Genomic DNA, 23,235 nt, shown 5'->3' with positions numbered 1-23,235 from the left:
ATAGGCCACGCCCATCACATTTCCAACCCGGAAGAAGGGGTAGATTAGCCTCATGCGCTGGGTGAGCAACTCAACGCAAGTGGATGGGAGGGGATATCCGGTGCCCTCTCTATTATTTTTAACTCTATGCCCTACATAGTGAAGTGCCTCGTGAAGTCGTATTCTATGGTGGGAATGACGGCCTGAACAAACTTCAAGAAAACCATGAGGTACATGTGTACCTCCAGCTCGCTCCTCCTCCCTCCCTCGGCCACCGTGTCGATGATCTTCTTCATGACCTCGGCGTGCCTGCAGGGGTGGACGGAGCACATGGCGGGGGACGGGATGTGCGGGTGACTCTCCACGGTGACCGTCCTCCTGGCGTGGTCCTGGCTCATGTCCTCGTACATCTGGTCCGCGGTCAGCGGCCGCCTGGCCTCGTCGTAGCCGAAGAGCCAGAGTCGAGGCGTCTGGTAGTACTTGTCGTACGTGACGTACAGGTCGTACGTTCTGGTCTGAAGAACGCCGTCTTCGGTGGCGGCCTCCGCTTTGGCTTCGGTGGCGGAACCCGTTATTTTGCTCGAGTTCAAGGTCGCCTCGTCGGTTTCCGTTTCCAACAGGCCGCTCTCTTCGTACTCGTCCATATCCGCTGTCTCTCCGTCTTCGTCGTCACCACACTCTCCGGAATTCACGCTCGTCCTCGCGTCATCCTCGGCGTCCGGCGACATTTCCCGCACGCCGTCTGCCACTCCTCCTGACGCGCCCGCGCTGCGGTAGGTGTCCACCCAGCCGCCGTCTCCGTCATCCTCCTCCACCACAGCCTCCAGTTCGTCTGCGCAATACTCCATCTGTTTACACCGCTTGTAGCAGGGGACGCTGCGCGTCACCAGAAACTGCTTCTCCCGAGGCAGATACTGCTTGACCATGGTGTGTTCTCCCGAAGCCCACCTCCACGTGGGGCAGTGATGGACCAGGTGATCTCCAGCGGCCACAAACTCTTCCGGAGTGATCACTCCCGTCTCTCGGAACTTGGATTCCTTCAGGACCGGCGTGAGGAACTCGGCCACGCCGAGCGCCGTGCCTTTCACCGAGTTGATCACGTTCTGCATCATTCTGGATCAGATTTGAAACAGTGATTAAATACTAAACGTAACTAGTGCAATATCAATACAAACTAAACTGGCCAACTGCAGGTGGGGGTCTCAACCGAACCGATGACGTCTGACCACATAATCTAGACATTACACATTGTCATAGTCTTGGAGACCAGCCTATGATGCCAGTACTATGACATCAGCACTATGACGTCAGTATTGCGATGTCTATCATCTGGTACTTGTTGCAGTACCTGTTAGCAGAGACCTTGGTGGCCAGGCTGTGACTTTGGACTGACATGCATTGGATTAGGAAGTGCAACTACACACATACACATCACATCATGCAACACAACATAATTCGCACATACACATGAAAGGACCGCAATGGCAATACGCCGCTGGCTTTTTTGCGTCTATCCTTTTGATAATGGTGTGACATTGTATCGTATGTCATTTTACATATGTTTTGTTGTCAATAAAGATGTCAAAGTCAAAGACATCAAACAAAAGGGAGGAGAGCGCACACCAGTATTGGTGAGGTGCTGCTGACCTTGGTAAGTCAATATGAAAGTAAAGAAAAAGGCTGCACACTCGTAGCCACGATGCAGGATTTATTTGGAAACCAACATTTTGACCACGCAAGGTCTTGTTCAGGGAATGTAGAAAGTCAAAGACATCAGTCATCTATGACACATCAAACATGAGAGAGTTCACGGATCTCCATATTGGGACATGAGTGATATTTAAATCAGTATCACGATTATTTCAAACTCTTGCCTCAGTTACGATTAATGAACAGTGCAGGTGTGATAGTCCACTCTGATTGGTTGGATGCAATGAGATGATTAGTGGGTGTGATGACTAATGATGGGAGATTGACAGCTAGACACACGTGAGAGGAGAAAGCAAACACATGCAAACGCATGCAACCACTCACTCATACCTCCTGACAGACAGACAGACAGACACACGGACGGACGGACGGACGGACGGACGGACAGACAGGCACACACGCACACAGAGCTAATCTCACAAAATGCTGGACCGATCGGACACAGATTCCATATGCACACTGCCAGTATGCACACTGCCTAAAACCTTATATGGCCATATAAGGTTTTAGTTTTCTTTCACATTATTTTATACTTTTTGAAATACTTAACATAAATGTATAATGGAAATGGTGATTGGATCGGGCTGAAGCCTTGCCCAAATGTGTAGTCATACATCATAGATACATCATGACTGTCAAAAAACAAAACCTCTTATGTCCATATTTTAACTTTTTTATGTTTTTTCATAAATTAATGCCCTACAACTTCATCATGCAAGAGTGTCACACAAAGGTAGTGATTTACAAGCTCACACCGAGCTTGTAGATCAGCTATTTTCACATTTTAAATTGTTTAAACAACAACAAAACAGAAACGGACAGCAGGGTAGACAAGTCATGTCACAGGCCGGCCGCGAGACGTCTGAGATTGGCGTGGAGCCGCGCTGTTCGACACACTCCATTAGACTTTAGACTGTGTTGTTCAGATGTTGCCAATGGCCCTGGCTGTACTTCCTTTTCATTTATCATTCTGTAGTTACTTTTAATCCGTAAAGGTATGTTTATGATTAGACAGTGTCTATAATTCAACGTGTGCCTTGTATGCTATTTCGAAATTATCATGACAATAAAAGTGATTAAAATGTATATAATAATAATAAAACATATTGTGTTGTATTGTATTATTAAATGGTTTCAGCTCATGACCATTGACGGAACATTGAGCAATGGGATTCACACAGGTGAATGAAATCATGATTCATGATTAGTCATATGGACTTGCTGATGTATGCAGTACGTTTTTTTGTTATTTAAAGTTATTAAGTAATTACTATTCGACTTTTGACATAAAAATACACAAACTGGATTCCCCCCTCCCTCCTTCAATTGTTTGGCTCATTGTATCTCCATTATGACCACGGATATGCCCTAAAAATGTGGGGAAAATGTATGTTTAATTTCAGCGCATCTTTAAAAGTCTTTTCAAAATCTTGTCAAAATCTTTTACTGTATGGGAGGTATAAGACAGAGACTCCTCGTGTTGCGGAACCTCCTTATTATTGTCCCCATCATGTGGTAGAACCTTCTCAGTGTTGTCCCCATCATTTGGTAGAACCTCCTCAGTGTTGTCCACTATGATTCTGTGGATATCCTGTAGCTCCTCCGTGTTAATGCTGGCGAGGTTCCTCTTGGCCTCGATGTATGATTCTAAACTCAATGAAAGGTTATGGACGTGATACTGTAGGCACTGTCCTTTCATGCTGTTCACATACTGCTCATGGAACTCCTTCCGAAGGTCCTCAAGGTATCCAAAGGCTGTCTTCTTGGGCATTGTTGCTTCGCACACGGCCAAGTAGCACATACCATCTTCTACCAGATAATGAAAGGCCGTCTCCCCGTCCTCCTCTGTGTTACAGCGTTCCGAACTCTGGCCGTTGAGTTGACGGCACAGCTGCTTGGCTTCGGTCTGGTATTGGTGACGGTCTCTTCCTGACCGTTCGTCCGATTGCGCCGACACGGCAAGCGACATCCCGTCCGCCGCACGGGCTATCATTGTTAAATAAAACATTTCTGTGTTTGAAATGTTTAAACGCAAATCGGATCGGTCAGTGACAGGAAACTCGGAACAAGTGAGAATGGAAATGATCCACACTTGGAACCGTTAGTTAAAGATATTGTGTTGCAATGTTCCGACAGGGACATGCTGCCGCTCCGCACTTACTGTATGTACTGTAGGACTGAGGAATGTGACATCACTTTTATACATCACCCCTCATCACCCCATCGTTGTCACTCACTGACGTCCAGGGTGGGACCAGGGTTGCCACATCTGCTTATTATAATTTCCCCGCAAGATTTTATTTGAACAGTGCCGATCTACAAGCCGATCTACAACCGATCTACAAGCCGATCTACAAGCTCACAACGCGTCGCGATGCGACACGTTGTGAGCTTGTAGATCTGCTATTTTCAAATAGCTGATGTATATGTTAAAGTGCTCATGTGGCCCATAGTCGCTTCTTTTGGGCTGGTTTTCCTAGACCTGGTTGCTTGTTTCTCTCACAGAATCTGGCAGCACTGGGTGGGAACTGTGACGAAGTGTCAAAGTTGTCAAACCAAACCAGAAAAATCCTGTCTGTGGTCAGTTCGCTCACCCACCAGCATCAAGACAGCTTCTGTGAATATTAGACTTCCTGGAGCTAGTAGCGAGATTTCAAAATAAGACTGAAACTGATTAGTACCATGAGAAACTCACAGTATAACGTACAGTTTATACAAGTTCAAGTCTCTTTTATGTGAACAACTTTGAGAGGCAGTTTTCAGAGGACAGCTTGAAAAGTTTTTGAGAACTAGAATAGGTTTGCTTCGTGAAATGCTGTGTTTTCCACTTCTAGGCAAACTGTAAAATGATAATAAAAAACAAAGCATTTACAACAAAATGTCTAACAAACCCTTTATTGGGGGAATCAATTATACGGAAGAATGTGGTAAAAATACAGTCCAAGTGCATTATGGGTGAAATGCCCACGTAATTAGACAATCAATCACGGTGCATTTTTTACGATGGGGCTTTTTCTGTAAGAGGCTGTAGCACCTATAGGGTCTGTTTCTTTCCTGTGTGTCTGGAGATAATCACACAAACCTCTGCATCAGCGTCAACCTTTGTGCACAATGCCAGTAGGCCACAGAACTACCTCCACCCCCCCCTGTTTTATTATACTTTTTAATGGAAATAAAGGGTGCTGTGCTCGTGGTGAGACCTTGGCCAAATTTGGAATCATGCATCAAAGATGACTGACGTCACAGGCTGGTCACATGGCGTCTGATCCACAGTGGAGCCACGTCCGAGATCCACAGTGGAGCCATGAACTAGTTTTTGTTACGGAAGTGACCGGGGCTCAGATTCTCAAAATATGGGCATGGATGATGTCATGGGCTAGCCTGTTTCAGAGCCAGGCCGTCTATAATATTATATAATATATATATTATATAATATTGACAATTGTGTGAAGATATATTACTAAGGTACACAAGGTACACATGTAATATTGGCAATTGTGTGAAGTGTGGATATTTCTTTAGCTGTGTTGTAGAGGACAGTGGTCACTACATTTAAGTTATATCCATTTGTGTTGTAGTTGTGTAGTGGCGAGGGCCACTGCATTTTACTACATTTTACTGCTTTTATTTTATTTTATTTTATTTTATTTTTGTTTGCTTTATTGTTAAATTGGTTCTAACTGTAATTGTATTCTTGCTCTGTAAAGCACTTTGAGCTGCATTTCATGTCATGAAAGGTGCTATACAAATAAAGTTTATTATTATTATTATTATTATTATAAGAGGAAGTGAATGGCAGTTGATTGAGGCTGAAACCTTGCCCAAATATGGAGTCATACGTTATAGATATGGCATGGATGACTGGTGTCTTAGACTGACCACATGAAGTTCAAGACTTTTTCCTTTTTTTTTTTACCCGTTGAAGTATATAATCCAGGGTTCTCAAACTGGGGGCCGGGGACCCTTAGGGGTGTTCCAGGGGGTCCATTTGGTTTCATCTGTACACTCTCTGAGTTATGGGGGTCCGTGGACCCAATGCACAGTGAGCTGGGGGTCCTTGAAATGACAAAACATTTTTAGAACCACTGACTATAATCTATTGTGGGGCAAGTGCACAGTGAATAGATACAGTAGATTACAGATCGGCAATGGGCTTGTGTGGCCAGTAGGGGTGCTTGACCTTGTCCAACTTGGTCTCGGGGAAGGTGTCATTGAGGTCTTCGATGGTCATTTGGTCGAAGGGGATCATGTTCTGGAACTTATCCAGCTCCATTTTGTACTGAGCAACACGGGCCTTGGACTCCACAGCGTAGGCCAGCGCACTGGCATCAGCCTCGGTCTCCTGTGCGTCGATCGCAGCCGTCTGCGTGTCGACGGGCTCAGGGATCCGCAGGGCGCCGAACATCTTCTCAAACTCCTCCACCATCCCGGGTCTGGCCACCACTGCACGTCTGTAGTGACTCCAGTCGATCGCCACGGGCGTCTCCGGAACGGAGGCCAGCTTGGCGGCGATGGCATCGCTGCGAGTCTTCAAGGCGTTGAACATGCCCCTCTGGTTGGCTGGCACCCGCTCAGCGAACGCCACCCAGTCGATGGCCTTCAGGGCCACACGCCGACCTGCCATAACCCCTGGGTAGAATAGAATGTGTGCTTTGATCGCTATGCGTGGCAGAGATCACTTATGTAGGGTTTAGAGCGCAACTCTCGACGATCAATCAGGTGAATTTGCGAAGCAGTGAGAGGATGAAGGTCGGCTCTTTGGCTGATGGCTGAAATGATTGGTGTTCTTCTGACTGATGTTAGTGACCAATCCCAATAGATCTGTCCTCCATGAGCAGTGTGTGTGACATCACACGATGCTGCTGGAGTCCATATTTGGGCATTGCTGTGTGGGCGTGTCAACACTTTGCGCTGTAATTGATTGTAATATTTGAACACGGAACAAATCACCACATCATCGGACACAAGGCTGACGTCAGTCTTGCCCAAATATGGAGTTCCACATGGCTCCAGACTTGGCTTGAGAGATTCCCTTTTAACACACAGCGAGAGGAAGGAACCAATGCCCACAATCTCCTCTCAGACAGACAGGGGAGACTGTGAGTCTACCGTCCCACATTAAGTCCAGCCTCACTATGTATTTTATTTAAATCAAATCTAAAGACCCACCATCTATTTTCTCTTGCTTTTAGCTCTGTTTGAGGATGCTCCATGGTTTATGTTGTTCTGTCTAGTCAACTTCATGTATTCACACTTTATTAGTATCTAATTGAATGCTTGTATGTATTTATTTAATTGTATATTCTTGATTTTTATGTGCTTTTTTGTTTACTGTGATTTACTTTGATTGATCGATTTTTTAAAAATGTATTTCATATGGCTATCATGTTGTCGCTGGTAGTCTTTGATTGGAAAGCACTTTGGATCAAGGATAAGGATAATTCCTTTAACAGGTCCGTTCATGAAAGTCCTTGCGGTCTTGTTTCCAATGAGGGCCTGTGAGCAATTAGGGGTTAAGAGTCTTGCTCAGGGACAAATTTCATTTCATCGACACATTTGCTGGCCTGGCCTGGAATCCTACCTGGGGCAACCAGGGCCTCTGGCTTCCTAGGCGGGCTCACTAACCACTCAGCTATGGCCGCCCCTATATCAACATTGTTTTTAAATGTCCAATAAAGATAGATGACTTGACTTGACAGGGAAAAAGCAGGGGGGCCTAGTATAACCGTGGGGGACTATGATCTATGACATATGACTCGCTATTTGGACTTTTCAGCCTGGTCCGAGTACCATTGATTTAATAATAATAATGTACTGTTATTTACTGGATATGGTTTATTATGTTTACATTTGAGATAATCATTTAAAACATATTTAAATTTTAAAAAGTGCAAAGCTATGGCCTACTGGCACTGTGCATTAAAAACAAAAGTTGGTGCCGATTGGTCCAGACGTTTGCAAGACAGACAGACAGACAGACAGACAGACAGACCGACCCATGCTAGCACTTATAGATGACTAGTCTCCTACAGAACGCACGCCATAAATGACCATGAGGAAAGTTGTTCTTGCAAATGGTGTCAACGAGCTCTACCAGGTCACAAAGGACAAAAGGACAATAAGAGAAGCAAACAAACCTCTTGGACAGAAAAGACGTCTCTATGTGAAGTAATAAGGTTTCTTCACATTGACGCCGTATTCCGCGAGGGCAGGAGTCAGATCCTCCATGGTCAAGGTGTACTTCTTATCCTTTGCCTTGGTCCTGGAGCTCCCGGCGGAGGCCGTGCCCTTCATCTTACAGTGCTGCAGCGCGTCGTTGGCGATGTCCGAGATGAACTTCTGAGAGGCGAGGGAGATCAGGCGGAGGATCCTGGGGTCGGACGCCTCGAAGCCGGCCCGATTCAGGTAGTAGCCCGTCACCGCGTCGGGGATAGTGGGAGTGTAATCCTCCAGCTGCATGACCAGATCTGCCAGGGGCGTCGCGGTCACAACTGGTTTCTCGTCCTTGTCGGCGACGTCACCGGGAGCATCCACGCCATCGTCGGACGGGGCCGCCGTGACAGGGGAGGTTGGTGCACTGGATACAGATGTGTCTGTTTGTGGGGTCGCTGTGACAGGGGAGGTCGAAACATGGGATACAGATGTGTCTGTTGGTGGGGTCACTACGGATACAGGTGTGTTTGATGACGGGCTCGCTATGGTGGCTGAGGTTGGCTCACCCGCCATAGCGGATACATCTGTATCCATAGCAGACACTTCTGTATCCATAGCAGACACTTCTGTATCCATAGCAGATACATCTGTATCCATAGCAGACACTTCTGTATCCATAGCAGATACATCTGTATCCACTGGGCCATGGGATACAGATGTATCTTCTGACGGGGTTGCTATGGCAGGTGAGGCTGAGCCATCGGATACAGATGTGTCTGCTGATGGAGCCGTTATGGACACAGATGTGTCTGTTGGTGAGGTCACTGCGGTGGTTGAGACATCGGATACAGATGTGTCTGATGATGGGGATGCTGGGGCGGGTGATATTGTGACATCGGATGCTGATGTGCCTGTTGGTAGGGTCGCTGTGGTGGGTGAGGTTGACCCATGGCATAAAGATGTGTCTGTTCGTGGGGTCACTATAATGGGTGAGGCATCGGATACAGAGGTATCTGTTGATGGGGTCAGAGTCACAGGTGAGGTTGAAGTCTTTCTGGTGACCGTAGGGCTGCTGTTGACATCGGCTGTCGTACTGTTGTTTGTAATACAACCGCTGGACGTAGGAGAGGTGGTCGGGGTGACCCCTGTGGTGCCAGACTCATTATCCACGCTCATCATTTGCTTTGTTTTCCTTTTGGGAGCTTTAGCTATTTATGTGTTAGCTAGCGCACAAATTTTCAAGCTAACAGAGAAATGATGGGCTAATATACATACATACACGTTGCAATAAACGTGTTGTTTGTTTATGTTATATACTAGTCTTCTAAAATAATTGTGTTGGTGTAGCACTGTTTATAAACTACTAATGCACATCCAGTGGTCAAGATTTGCACTGTGGCCCTCACTGTGTAGTCAGCTTTTAAGGCCGAGCTGCATTGAATCACGCATCATCAGACATGATGTCAGTCTTGCCCAAATATGGAGTTCCACACGGCTAACGACTGCACTCAGAGCAGGTAAGCAATGGCAAGCTGAGTCAACAAACATGGATGGTGTGGTATGCCATGGCTCGAGAGCCATTTAACAGACAGGCAGGCAGGCAGACAGTTGTCTGTGTGTCTGCCGGATCTCAGAAAGTGCTGGACCGATCAATGCCAAATTTCAGTTGGCTGTAGGCTAACATACGTAGAACCCCAGTAATTTGTAATCACGTGCTGTATACTTTAATATAATAGTCAACAGGGCTCGGATTGTCCATATTTGGGCAGGGATGACGTATACACTGTATGACATCATCGATACTGAACTGATACTGACCGTCTACTATAACTTAAATATCGACTAGCAAGCGTTAAGTGTAGCCATGCGCAAGGCCTGTATCTTCTGCTAACCCCTTTCAGAGACAGATTTCAAGCCATAAATAAGAGGGTAATTACAGATACTAGTCCATACCCGGTCGACGCATCCGTGGGGGGATATGCGCACATGATCTGGCAACCCGGGAGGGAGTTCGTTCCATAGCTCGCGGGGCCATCCCACAGCTGGGCAGCCCGTAACCATGGCGATGGCCTCACCACCCTCCCTACCTACCTACCACTACAGAGCATTGGATTGGAGCAAATTATAGGAGGATGCCCATATATGTATTTGTTACAACTGGCTCAGGGTTGCAACAAAAGGAAGACACAGGCACAGCTACAAGTACGTATATAAAAATGTATGTATTTAAAGATACACGAAATACACAACTGCAAACATAAACAACATAAAGTCAGTAAATATGAATGGCAATCAGTGTGTAGGCAGTGCATGGGTACGTGTGTACATGTGCAGCAGTGTGAATGTCGTAATGTGTAAACCTGGGAGAGAGGGGAGGAGAGGAGAGGGGAGAGGAGAGGAGAGGAGAGGAGAGGAGAGGAGAGGAGAGGAGAGGAGAGGAGAGCATATGACAGGATGAACCACAATCCCCTTCCCTGCTTTACATCTTTTTGTTAGGTGCCCATTGTTCTATGAGGCTTTCACTGCTTTTGGTAATCGGTACACATCATCTCTATAGTCATGGAGTGGACAGGATTTCCGTTTCCCCCGGAAACGATATTTTTTGACCAATCACAACACTCGTTTCATTCACGGAGAATGTTGACAGATTTGTAAAGCATCAACGTCATTTCCTTAGGCGGTACTTCCGCCAATTTCAACCATTTCCGGTTGTCAACTTCCTAGACAACCAACATCCCAGGTCTTGCCCAGGGTGAGTTCACCCTATGCCTGTTTTACCCTGGTTACTGTACTCAGTGTTGCCAGATTCTGTGAGAGAAACAAGCAACCAGGTATAGGAAAACCAGCCCAAAAGAAGCGACTATGGGCCACATGAGCACATTGACATATACATCAGCTATTTGAAAATTGCCGATCTACAAGCTCACAACGCGTCGCATCGCGACGCGTTGTGAGCTTGTAGATCGGCTATTTTCAAATAAAATATTGCGGGGAAATTATAATAAGCAGATCTGGCAACCCTGGTTGTAGTTCATCCGACCCAAGATGATCTTTGTCCTGGGGGTTCATTTTGGCTCTTCGTCACTTTCATCCACATCTTCACCAGTGTGCTTTGCAATGTGTTCTGCTTGTGTTTCAGACTGCAGCAGCTCAGTGAGCAGAGATGAGACTTCTCCTTTCAGTCGTTTGACCGCCGCCATCATTGAAGTCAAGTTATCTTCTGTTTTAATGTCAGTCTTCTTCGTTGAACCGTCCCTGTATGTCAGCTCTCCTCGCACCGTCGGCGTGTTCACCTCCATGTTCTGTTCCTGTGTCACGCTCTCCTCAAACACCTCCTTATACGACTCTCACTGTGCGTACGCTTTTAGGCCGAGCTCCCTCACATCTCGCATTATCAGATGTGATGTAATTCTTGCCCAAATATGGAGTCCCACTCCGGACTGTCCTCCGAGTAATAATTGGGTAATCATGGCAACCTGAAATCAACAAATTGTTGTGTTTGAAAAATGTTGAATAATAGATTTTTTTAAAACACAAATCTTCTCTTCTGGGGGGGGTCCCTGGCACTAAACATGTTCAGAGGGGGCGACCACGGTCAAATAAATAATTTTGGAGTAATTTGGCACAAAAATGATTGAGAACTACAGTTGTTTTGCAGGTCGGACCCGCAGCACCTCGGAAAAGCCCGGTCCAAACCAGCAGGTGATGTCCGCCGTGTCCAGGGTGAAGTAGAACAGTCTGTCTCTGCAGCGGTTTCTCTCATAAACCGACCGGGGGTCTGCCGCCAGCACCCCCCTGATGGCTGCAGCCGCCTCCTCAGGACCGCAGAGAAACCTGAACCTCGGTCTACCACCACTTCCAGAAGGTTCTTCTGAGGGACACGAAGGTGCTAGGAACTCCTCCAGTTCCTTCCGGGCGTGGGGCGTGAAGCGCACCTCCAAACTGGCCACCGGGGGCTTCCTGATCCAGGGTGCTATGGTGACGTAGGGCCCCTCCCCATGGCGAGGAGGACCTTCCACTGAGTCTGGTAGCTTGGGCTTAGAGGAGTCTTCTGAAACCCTTTGACCGTGAGTCAAAAAGGCCCCGACCTCCCCCGGAGTGGTTTTAAGGTCTTTGGGCGAGGAGGAAGAAGGGGCGTCGGAATCGGGAGCGGCTGAGAGCAAGGCATCATCATCCCTGGTTGTAACATAGGATTTATCTCTTGAGATTGTAGTCCAAGCACCGTCAGAGGACTTTCTTTCTTCTTCCTCCAAGTTCAGCTCTGCGTCCGTTCCATAGGATGAAGTCCTAGAGTCTTTAGAAAGATTTGAGGAGGTCGTCACGTTGTCCAACGACGGAGCAGCAGTTTCTCCAGGCCGGTCGGTGTCGGACGTTGTCCCAAGCAGGTCCGCTCTACTCTGGGGGGAGTCGTAGTCTGGGATGTAGGGTTTGATGTCCAGGACAGGGGTGCCGGTGATCATGTCGATCTCTGACAGGTGGACCGTGTCTCCTACGATTCTCTCCAGTCTGGCCAGTGTCAGGCCCAGGGCGTTGGGGCGGTGAGGACTACGTGTGGAGAGCACACCCACCCGCCGGCCGTTCAACCTGGGGGGCTTCACTTTGGCTTTGTGGCCGAGGTGTCCGTTTTTGTGAAACAAGAAGACGACCCAGATGTGGGAGTAGTGCTCCAGACCAAGCAAAGCGTGCTCTGGGTTATTGAAGACACTCCTCTGGATCTGGAGTGTGGCCCTGGAGGGCCCACAGACGGGGGGCTGTCTAGGGGTCCCGTTCTTCTTAGAGAAACAGGAATTAATGTAACCGATAGGCACTGTCTGGATGTTTCCTTGTTCCAGTGCCTCTCCGTCTGTCTGTGGCCTCAGTGGTTCAGATGAATAGCATTCAGCAATTCCACCACCTTGATCAATCTTTGAAACAGCATTCTGGTGGAATGTCATGTGCTTGCGATTAGCTCTAACGGCGCTCTCCAGCATCTGCCTGAGATTCTTGATTTCTTTGCGCATCACAGAAACCTGCTCATTTAGTATCTGAACGTGTTCCCCACACAAGCTACACATAGCAGACATCCTATTGCCATGTGGCGGTGCACACAGCCTCAATTCTTTGTTCATGAAATTATAATTGCCACATACAACCCCCTCTATTCACCTCGGTTCAGCTTCCATATGACTGGGTGTCCGTCCGTATTAAGCTGACCATTGTGTCTGCCATGTCCAAATATGGAGTTCCGGGTCAGTCTTGCCAAATAAGGAGGTCCCATGACATAAGACTAATCAGATAATATTGGCAGCTATAGCAACTCCATATCAACACACATCAATAGCAACCTCAGGTAGTGTATTAAATTGAAATCTAGAGGTCCTAGGAGGAGTTCACGCCCACACCTCTTTTTTTTTTTCTAGTCTGGATTTTTGGCATCCATAGGACCTCTAAATTCAATATTTTGATGATCGCAAGAAAAAAAAGGGGTACAAAATGTGTTTTCTTTCTGTTTCATTACCCCTATGAGACCTGCAGGATTGCTGGCTGGAACACCGGCAAGACTGTCTTTTGTAGACTGTGGCACGCTAAGATTTTAAGGTAGCCTAAAGATAGAGATACCATTTGATTCTAGACAACCTCAGGTTTCCATTGGGACCAACCTTGTCATGCTACCTTGTCGGGAAGCTGGCCACATACCGTGACCAAATTAAATTAAAATATCATAGAAAAATATACAATAATTAATATAATATATTAATTGTTATACAGTGGCTTAGGCCAGTGTTTGTCAAGCCTTTTGATGTCAGGGACCCCAAATGAATATGTATTTGGCTGAGAAGCGCCCATCTGGAAATATGGGGCGAAAAGTAATATTTTTGATTAAGTATTTTGTAAAAGAGCCATCTGAGTTTGTCTGTGAAGTTGGCTCTGCTCTTGGTTTGGTGTTGTTTCCTTCTGCACCAAATCTCTTTACCAAGAAATAGCAGATCTAAAAGCTCACAATGTGTCATGTTGCCACGCGTTGTGAGCCTGCTTTAAGACAATAACAAAAACAAGGGAACCAGGAGACCTGGTACTGCCAGACCCGTAATGGTTGAAATCTGAATGGCCGGACTTTGCATGACGTGAGCAACGTCATGCGAATCAAAGATGGACCGACATTTATGCCCATGTATGGATGAAATAGGGACAAAGCCTCATGTAGGCCGACCCCTTGGGTCTGGCAAATAATAATACTCGGTAGACCCAGAAGAAGCATACCCCATCAATCATCAATCTTAACATTAATGGGACCATAATTTACAAAAACGCATATCATAATAATTGAAGAAGACTTTAAACTAGCGACTGAACACATGAAGTATTTATGTATCCAGAGAGTGTGTGTGCACAGTTTCGCAGCGACCGGGCCAACAGTGCCGGAGATTAGCTGTTCACAGACAGACGGACACATGGACGGACAGACAGGGTGCAAAACTTAGTCTCGGCCATGCCTTTCGGCCTGGTGGAGACAATAAAACATACATTTGTTCAGTTGGGTCCATAATTATTGTGAAGCAGTCCTCTGATTAGTAAGCCCAAACAGGTGCATCCAATTATTGACATGCAGTTACACTGAAGTCTCTCAAACAAATTATACATTTGCATATATATATATATATACATAATACATAACAATTACATCACAAACAAATAAAAGGCACATAATACAATAAACATTTACCGTGCGCGCCTGTTGAACCATGTGCAGAATTATGCCTCTCTCTGATGTTCCCATAAACTTGACTTCTCTGTATCAACTGTACTTGCTTCTGGCTTTTGTTTGACAGCTTCACTCTGAACATGTGATTCTTTGACCAATTACAGTAAACCCTCTAAATATTGTAATATATAAACCTTTTAACATATGTATTGTCACTCTTTAATACTATTTATTCATCATAAAATGACCGATGACCTGGTCATCAAATTATTGGCTTAGGAATGTGACAAAAACTAAAAAAATCTCCATGAATTCAAGACTTCATGGGGTGTGTAATTGAGAGTAAATAAGTCATTTTAGGGGTGAACTAACACAATCCAATGTCCTCGTCGGACAGCGAGGAATCAAAAGGCTTGCTTGCAAAGAGAGCATTTCAGTCATAATAATGCATACAAACCCAAGGGAAGGGAAGGTGTTTTCTCTCCATTCCAAATTCTAGCCATAAGAATCATTGAGGAACTCATTGGTCTCAAAGAAGAGACGCTCCATTGGTAGACCACTGGTTCTCAATGTCGGGTCCAACCTGGGACCACCAGGGGTCAAAATGGACCCTTACGGTAGAGTGTACAAATGGTGTACTAACGAGAATCCATTTGTACACTCTCAGAGTCAAATTAACACATAGGATTTTACAGTGTAGGGGTCCCAGGTAAAAAAAAAAGGTATGCAATGGGGGTCTATGGCTTATTGCATATCAAACTGGGGGTCCTTGAAATTAAAAAGGTAGAGGATCACTGAACTAAACTTTACCGGAACTCAAATCTACACTGTTAAGACCTCAGTGCTTAACTCAGAGAGTGTACAACTCTTGGAGTTACAGACCCGTAACGGTCCATTTGGATGACTGCAGGTCCCCCATTGAGAACCAGTGACTTACGAGGATCAGCTACTGATCAGACGATCTAGTGGTCAGAGTCAGAAATAATCAAACTGACCTTCACTATATGCTGATGATGTCGTCCTAATCGCAGAGCATATAATATCTGTTCAGACACTTCTCATCTCATTTGAAGAGGCCGCTGCTAAGGTAGGGCCCACGCCACGCCAAACACGAAGAAGGGTTTAGGACCCTACCTCTCATCTATTACAGATGAGAGAGACATCTGGCCTTTTCAAAGGCGTGTGAAATGGTGTCATTTCACGCCTGTCTAAGAGACACTTTTACCGGTCACTGCTACCGTGCAAAGGATCAAATAGTATTGGATATCCTGCTATAGGGCTCTCCCAGACAACCAAAGGAACCAGGCCTCATACATCTCCTGACACAATCTCCAGGGACACGGCGGGACTTACGTTCCAAGAACTAGGGGCAGCAATGGCCGACAGGACCCGATGGAAAGGCATGGCATGTTAGGATGTCAACACCAGGCGAAGGGTGATGATGATTCTCTCCACGGAAATAAAAAATTAACTAGAGGTACAATGTTAGATCTGTCCATTCATTTCAATAGGCTGCTCAACACCGCCACAAATCACACCCAGGCGTTGAAGTAAGCAAATACTGCAAGATTAAACATCAGGCTGCTACTAGTGTGCATTGTGCTTGAGTGCAAATTGCCGCTCTGGGTGTGTGTGTGCGCACACGTTTCTCCTACCGCGAGTGTGTGTGCGAAGCCAGCGCAAGCATACTGTTTTGCAGAAGCTGGCCAGTGTCTGCGTGTGTCCTTTTAATTACCGTGTATGATTGTCGCGCTGTGCCGTCCTGTTTGTGTTGTAATCCGTTGCATTTAAGCATGCTCATGGAGACGTACAGACATACATACAGAGCCAGGTGTTGAAGTGGCTGGCACCACTTAAAACGGCCTTGTATAGAGAGCCCTGGGAGGACTCTGGTCAACCAAGTATTGAGGGTTTACCCCTTAGACTCAGTAACCTGGACCTGAGCTGGCTCTGTACTTGGACCTCTCGTTTCTGTCTACACCAGATCTCTTCGCCAAAGAAATAGCAGATCTACAAGCTCACAATACATGTTCCCCCCAGAATATGGATGATGGGGGTTCAGTTGGCCAAGTGACTTTAAGCCCTCCGGTGGCCTCCAGAGGTGCACTCAGTGAGGAGAAACCACGTGCCCCTGAGCCTGGGCTCGGTTCTGCAGGCTCTGGAGGTGGGCCTCCCTCAGAATGAGGTTGATCTGGTGGTAGGAGACCGGGTCTGAGGGGCCGGCCGCCTCCAAAGAGTAGGTTACGCTGAGGGGACTACTGGACGGTCCGGCAGCCTCACCGTCCACAGCACACTGTCTCCCGCTGCAGCTCCCATCCACATCCTGTGGACCGGTGTCCATTCCACCGCTCTCGCTGGTAGCGTCAGATGACCCAGAGACCCCGGCGTCCCGGCCCGGCACAGGGGACTGAGGATGAACCCTGCTCGTCCGCTTGGCTTGGGGCATCAGCTGGACATCCTCCTCGTCGTCGCCGCCGCCTCGCGGGCGTTTCCTGTTTTCGGTCAACATATGACGATGGTGAAAGGCATCGGTGTGCATAAACGGGCTTAATATGGCGGATTCTAACCAGACTGGACTGCGGGTAATCGGGTAGATGTTAGACGCCATGAACTATACTATTGGATGGACGATGGAACGCGGCAGACACAGTTTGACGGAAGGATTTGGCATCAGTTTGAGTATGTTATGAATTTGCGTAATCGTACAATCGTCACCTGTGACGTCTGCACTATGACGTCAGTCGTCTCCATATTTCACAGTTTGACGGAGAGAATTTGGCATCAGCTCGAGTATGAATTTGCCAGAGCCATATAAGGAGAGTTGCGTCACCTCCGTTCACCTCATCGGGCCAGTCTTCTACAGAGCCTTCTATTGGTGAATTTCATAAACCGGAGGTTTACGGAATGCACTGGAGTCTACGAGTGTTTGTCACTATTCCGAGTTTACATGAACCACGTGACCGGCGCTGTTTTCTGCCCCCGAGGTGACGCAACTCTCTAATACAAGGCTCTGGAATTTGCGTATCGTACACTGGCCATCTATGACATCAGTGGTCTCCACATTTAGGGATAAACTGCAGCCAGACACAAGCAGATACCGAGTTTTTTAGATTATCTTGAACACATAATCAGTGATGGAACAAGGTCATTGGATGTTTTGGGTTCTTTAGCTTCATACACCCTCCCTCACCTAGGCCACTGTTTCTCAAATGTTTCATTTCAATGACTCCCATAACTCTAAGAGTGTTCAAATGGAACCACATAGAGCACCGAAGTCTGACGTCACTGCCGCTAGAGGGTGCTGTCCCCCTGGTTCGTGGCTTTATTTTTTGTGTTGATATCCCCATAGGGGAATCTGAGATCACGTCATATAAGAAAAGAACGGTGTTCCAAACATAAACACACCACCCCGGAATTTCTATCAGGGGGGTGATACGGCCCGTTTCTGGCAAAAATTGAATTAATTCTGCCTTAAAAGTCTTAAGAACTACACTTCCGGGTCTGAAATCACTGTCCCTACACCAGCCGCGTTCATGGGAAATGTCTTTGGGTCGTTTGACTCGTTTCTAGCGTTTATTGTGTTACTCTTTGGGTAAATGTGTACATTTCCACCTTCAGTCGATGCTTCATATCCACATGAGTAAAATCACCGGGGTGGTGTGTTTATTTTTCGAACACAGTTCTTATATGACGTGATCTAAGATTCCCCTATGGGGATAACAACACTAAAAATAAAGCCACGGACCAGGGGGACAGCGCCCTCTAGTGGCAGTGACGTCAGACTTCGGTGCTCTATGTGGTTCCATCAGCTTTGAGGACCACCGACCTAGGTGACCCAGCTGAGGTTGATCTGGTCTTCAGGTCGCATTCCACACTCAAAGAGGTTCAACGGATTTTGATGCTATATTAACTAATTTAGCTGGGGACCACTGCATGGGACTTCCTTAGTTAACAAAAACAGTATAAAAGATTTAAAAAAGAGAAGAAAAAAAAAATGCTACTTGTGCTACCAAGCGTAGCTATCCAGCCTTCCATGCTCGTGTTTGTGCATGCTAAAGTCTAACCTAACCTAACACCCAGTAGTTTGGTAGAGTGACAATTGCAAAAAACACCATCAAAACAATACAAGCAAATTGGACGCATGCATCCACTATTGTAACAAAACAAAAACATTTTTTTCTTTTTTTGTCGGTCCCCTTTTGCTATCGTTTCCGTCCATATATGGACGAAAACCATATTTGTAGACCAGTTTTGTAATGGTTTAGACTCAGAAGGGGGCGTCAACAAGAGTCACTTTGTAGCGGCGTGGGGGTCATAAACAGCTTGACTTAACATCGACTCTTACCCCCTAATGTGTCTGCAGCTACTATGCCAAAAAGAAAGAAAAAGAAGCCTTTGAATTTGCTCCTGGGGCCACCGCCCAATTCGTGTAGAAACAGGATATCGGCCCATTTACTCTCCTTCAGCCCTCCTCTTCCGGTGGTGCTCCTTTGTTTTCATTCCTAATAACAACAACTCTACATGTCATGTTGTAATGGGAGTTGCCGACAGATTCAGCTGCAGAGCTCTGAATCTGTCGTGAGAGATAAGATAGCGTGTAGCCTCGATCTCCAGGCTTTTGTTTTCCTTTGCGTTTTGCTCAAAAAGACTGGACCAAGCTGTTGAAATTTCTGGCATAGGAAGTGGGAGTCAACCTTTCATTTCCCCAACCAACCAGAGTGCAGTGGGCGTTGCTCCAAATGTTGTGACATTCAGGGCTCTCAATGCTGCACATTAGGGGAAGAGGAGGGGCGCGGGGCGGGGGCGGGCGCACAGATCGGTGAACCAATGGTTGTTTGGTTGTTTTCCCTGGAGATTTTGAATCTGCCCCTCTAGACCAGATATCAGACGCGCTAGGGCAGGCTAGATGGCGTGTGACTGGAATCTGATATCCTTGTTTTTCTGTTGTTGTAGTTGTTATTATTTTTAAGCGGATATTGTGAACATACGCTATATGCCGATGATGCCACGGGTCTGTTACTCCGCAATGCCGATGACACCGCAGGCCAGACGTGGTCCGGCGTTGCCCGTCTTCAGACTCTCCTCGTCGCCTCCTTTCCCCAGGTCGTCGGCCTTCGCGTGCACCACCATGGTTCTGCCGACGATGGACAACGGTCCACTGAGGGTGACCATGTGGTCCGACATGTCGATGTGGGCGACGTTATCGGCCCCCGCGCTGACGTTCCCCAGGTCCCCGACGTGCCTCTCCTCGTCGGCGGGAGCGCCGTGGTTCATGTTGTGGGGGTTGAAGTGAGGGCCCGCGCTGACGCACCCGTTGGTGTTGTCCCCGAACGCGTGGACGTGGAAACCGTGGTCCCCGGGGGAGAGACCCGAGATCTGTCCGCTCAGCTTCACCGGGGCAGAGTCGCTCTCCTGTTCAAAATACACCGTCCCGGTGACCTGTCCCTCTCCCTTCAGCACACACACTGCTTTCACCATGTTCAAGTTTATATCTGTGTGACTTAATACAAAAAGGCACTAAGGATAAGCGTGTGTACGACCGTGCCTGTTATATTCTACAGCTCTAACACTCTAAGCCTTCCATGAAGAATGTCGATGATGTCACCTGCCTCAAATGCCTGTGATTGGCTGTCATAGTTCTGACATCATAGTACTGAGGTCATAGATAACTGACGTCAAAGACTGACAACTTGGTGTCCGAAATACACATGGAAGCCACGCCGTCTTTAGACCCCATATTGTTTTTTATGTGTCTGAACAGTCTGGAACAGTGGTTGTCAAACTATTTTGGCTTAGTGCGCCCCTGTAAATTGCTTGTTCATCCACGGCACCCCTGAATGACATTACTTTACAGCACCTTATACATTTATGTCATATTACAGTACCTACATATGTAAATCCCTCTAAGATACAGTATGTCATGAGGAAAACTTGAGAGAATATCCGTTTCGGTACATATTGAAAATAACTTCATACTTTACATTTAACCACTTGAACCCCAGCATCACTGTCCTGGAGGGAACAATTGCCAAAAACGGCAGATCTACAAGCTCACAACGTGTTGCGTAGAGATGCGATGTTAGCTTGTAAATCTACTATTTTGGCGAAGAGATTTACTATAGATCAAAAAGGGACACACCAAATACAGACAGTTGCAACGTAGGTTCATTGTAGAGGGTCTAAGTGCTTAAACTAATTCCAAATATTATTATCCTATCCTACTATAATTGAAATCCTACTTCAATAATTGAAATGACCTCCAAAAGTACGTCCGGGGTTGCTCAACACATGATCACTCCACTTGCCCCGAAACTTGCCACAGACTGTTGATCAGTGCTCTGGCTAATACTTAGGCCTCTTTCCCCGCCTTCAATGTACTTATATTGTACAATTAATATAAAACTTAATTTTAACATTTTAGCCACAGCAGCTTTCCGTCTTCTTGGCCGCAGCATCATTATCTTTGGCCTCAACAACTTTTGTTTTTGATCGGGCCTAGATGTGAGGGCCGCGAATTATATTAAGTATTCTGTGGCACAGCACTAACCCTGCTCTACTCGTTCAACCTTGCGTCTCTCACATCATGTTTGAACTGAATTTGAAGATTTAGGTATCTTTAAGTAGATATCTGTGGGTTACAGCTCCCAATACTTGATTTAGTTATTTGTTTGTTATAAATGCAAAAACCTTATTAAAGCAGTTGAGACTCATACAGTATTGTCAGTATCAAATCCGTAATTTCATCTCCACTATGTACCACCTGTACATTAAAGGACCCCTTTACCCATGTTCAAGCTCTCTTCATATAGTTGGTCCTCTCTAATGCTCATCATAAGACGGCACCATGTCTGTCTACTCACTCTGTGTCTCAGAGGAGGGCTGTGGACAGTTCAGAAACCTGCCTACCAGTGACATCATCGGTAGGCAGGTCTGGCCATTTCAAGATGTCAAGCTTTTTGTTATTATTATTTGTATATTTGTATTAATGCAAGAGCAATGTCTTCTGTTTTATATGCTCTTGGACTAATACAATAAATAAATACATAAATAAATAAATAAATAAAATAAAAGGTTGAAATCTTGTTTGAAATGACCAAACCTGCCTACCGATGTTGTAACCAGTAGGCAGGGCCCTCCTCTAAGACACAAACCAAATGGACAGAAATGATGCCGTCTCATAATGAGCATTAGTGAGGACCAATTATATGAAGATATAGGTTGAAAAAGGGGTGAATTGGTCCTTTAAGGACATTAAAGGGCTTACTACAGCAGATGCCAGTAGATGGATGCTGGCCGCGTCAAAGAGATGCCATCAGTGGACCACGGTGCATCGTGTCCAGATGCTAGCAAGAGCATGCTAAGAGCCGGTGAAATACTGGAGTTTATGTCCGTGTTTGGGAGATGCCAAGTTATTGTGTCTGTATGAAACCAGATGCTATACATCCGTGGTTTTCTCAAACCTTTTCCTGTCAAGGACCCCCGAATGAATATGTATTTGGCCGCAGACCAACATCTGAAACTACGTTGTGCCCTCATACATGATTCGTGTTGTTAAAATATTGCAATTATTTTTCAAGATTTTGGGGGAAATAGCAGATCTACAAGCTCACAATGCAGAAGTACTATTTTCAAATGATTGATGTATTAAACTGGTTTAAAGTGGTTAAAGCTGAGATTATTACTATAAAAACAAATTTAGGTACCCCCCCGGACCCCGCTTGGATCTCAGTTCGCTTTGGGGCCAGCAACTGTCCTCAAGAGGTCGGACGTGTGCTACTACTCTTTGATCCTACATGTTACAGCGGTTTCAGGCTGCTTATCTCCAGTGGTGGAAAAGGTACTCAAATGTTTTAGTTAAGTAAAAGTATCAATACTGCAATGTAGAAATACTCTGTTACAAGTAAAAGTCCAGAATTCAAAATGTACTTGAGTAAAAGTATAAAAGTATCATTTGATCAAAATCAAAAGTAAAAGTAGGCTGCTCATTTTGCAAAATGGCCCATTTCAAGATTTCAAATGTATAAAAATGCTTTGAAAATAGCAGATCTACAAGCTCACAACGCGTCACATCGCGACACATTGTGAGCTTGTAGATCGTCTATTTTCAAATGGTCAAAAATGTATATAGGGCTGAAGTGATTAATTTATGTTTTGTTAATAATAATCAAAATCTCCAAAGTAACTGGTAACTAAAGTTTTCGAATAATTGTAGTGGAAAAGTATAATATCTGCCTCTGAGATGTAGTGGAGTAGAAGTAAACTTACTGAAAATTGGAAATACTCCAGTAAAGTAACAGTACCTCAAAATTGTACTTAAATACAGTACAGAGTAAACTAGAGGTCACATCTAGGCCCGATCAGCTACATCACAGCTACGTTGCACCAGTGATCCAACTGATATGGCCATATATGGAGATGCGCAGTAGGGTGGGGTGCTGTGGCTAAATTGTGCAATGTAGTTTTATATTAACTGTACAATATGTAAGTACATTGAAGATGGGGAAAGAAACCTAGGTAGTAGCCAGAGCACTGATCAATTGTCTGTGGCAAGTTTGGAGGCAAATGGAGTGATCGTTTGCTGAGGGAGGGCCCCGGACGTACGTTGGTGGTCATTTCAATTATAGTAGTAGGATAGGATAGGATAGGATAGGATGTACTTAGTTACTTTACACCACTGCTTATCGCTATATATGGGCATGTTACGTTTGTGA

The 23,235-nt window shown here is 45.9% G+C and overlaps 4 protein-coding genes across 4 annotated transcripts; all 4 read right to left on the bottom strand.

Moving 5' to 3' along the window:
* Positions 1–131: 131 nt before the first annotated feature.
* On the bottom strand, positions 132–1,088 carry LOC308074030 (ubiquitin-like-conjugating enzyme ATG3; the record flags this gene model as incomplete). Its single annotated transcript, XM_080413368.1, has 1 exon — positions 132–1,088. One exon carries the CDS (start codon positions 1,086–1,088, stop codon positions 132–134), a length of 957 nt encoding a protein of 318 aa, XP_080269494.1.
* Positions 1,089–5,824: 4,736 nt separating this feature from the next.
* On the bottom strand, positions 5,825–6,313 carry LOC308074620 (ATP synthase subunit d, mitochondrial-like; the record flags this gene model as incomplete). The annotated part of the gene is made up of 1 exon (XM_080414127.1): positions 5,825–6,313. One exon carries the CDS (start codon positions 6,311–6,313, stop codon positions 5,825–5,827), a length of 489 nt encoding a protein of 162 aa, XP_080270253.1.
* Positions 6,314–11,483: 5,170 nt separating this feature from the next.
* On the bottom strand, positions 11,484–12,905 carry LOC308074154 (tRNA (adenine(37)-N6)-methyltransferase-like; the record flags this gene model as incomplete). The annotated part of the gene is made up of 2 exons (XM_080413489.1): positions 11,484–11,688; positions 12,316–12,905. 2 exons carry the CDS (start codon positions 12,903–12,905, stop codon positions 11,484–11,486), a joined length of 795 nt encoding a protein of 264 aa, XP_080269615.1.
* A 6,635-nt stretch (positions 12,906–19,540) lies between these two features.
* On the bottom strand, positions 19,541–20,002 carry LOC308074033 (superoxide dismutase [Cu-Zn]-like; the record flags this gene model as incomplete). Its single annotated transcript, XM_080413372.1, has 1 exon — positions 19,541–20,002. The coding sequence occupies one exon, from the start codon at positions 20,000–20,002 to the stop codon at positions 19,541–19,543; it is 462 nt and encodes a 153-aa protein (XP_080269498.1).
* Positions 20,003–23,235: the final 3,233 nt, after the last annotated feature.

Source organism: Gymnoscopelus braueri (assembly GCF_963280865.1).
Source record: "Gymnoscopelus braueri genome assembly, chromosome: 19".
NCBI lineage: Eukaryota > Metazoa > Chordata > Actinopteri > Myctophiformes > Myctophidae > Gymnoscopelus > Gymnoscopelus braueri.
Note: the sequence above shows the minus strand (reverse complement) of the source record. Positions and strands in the feature narration are given on the sequence as shown.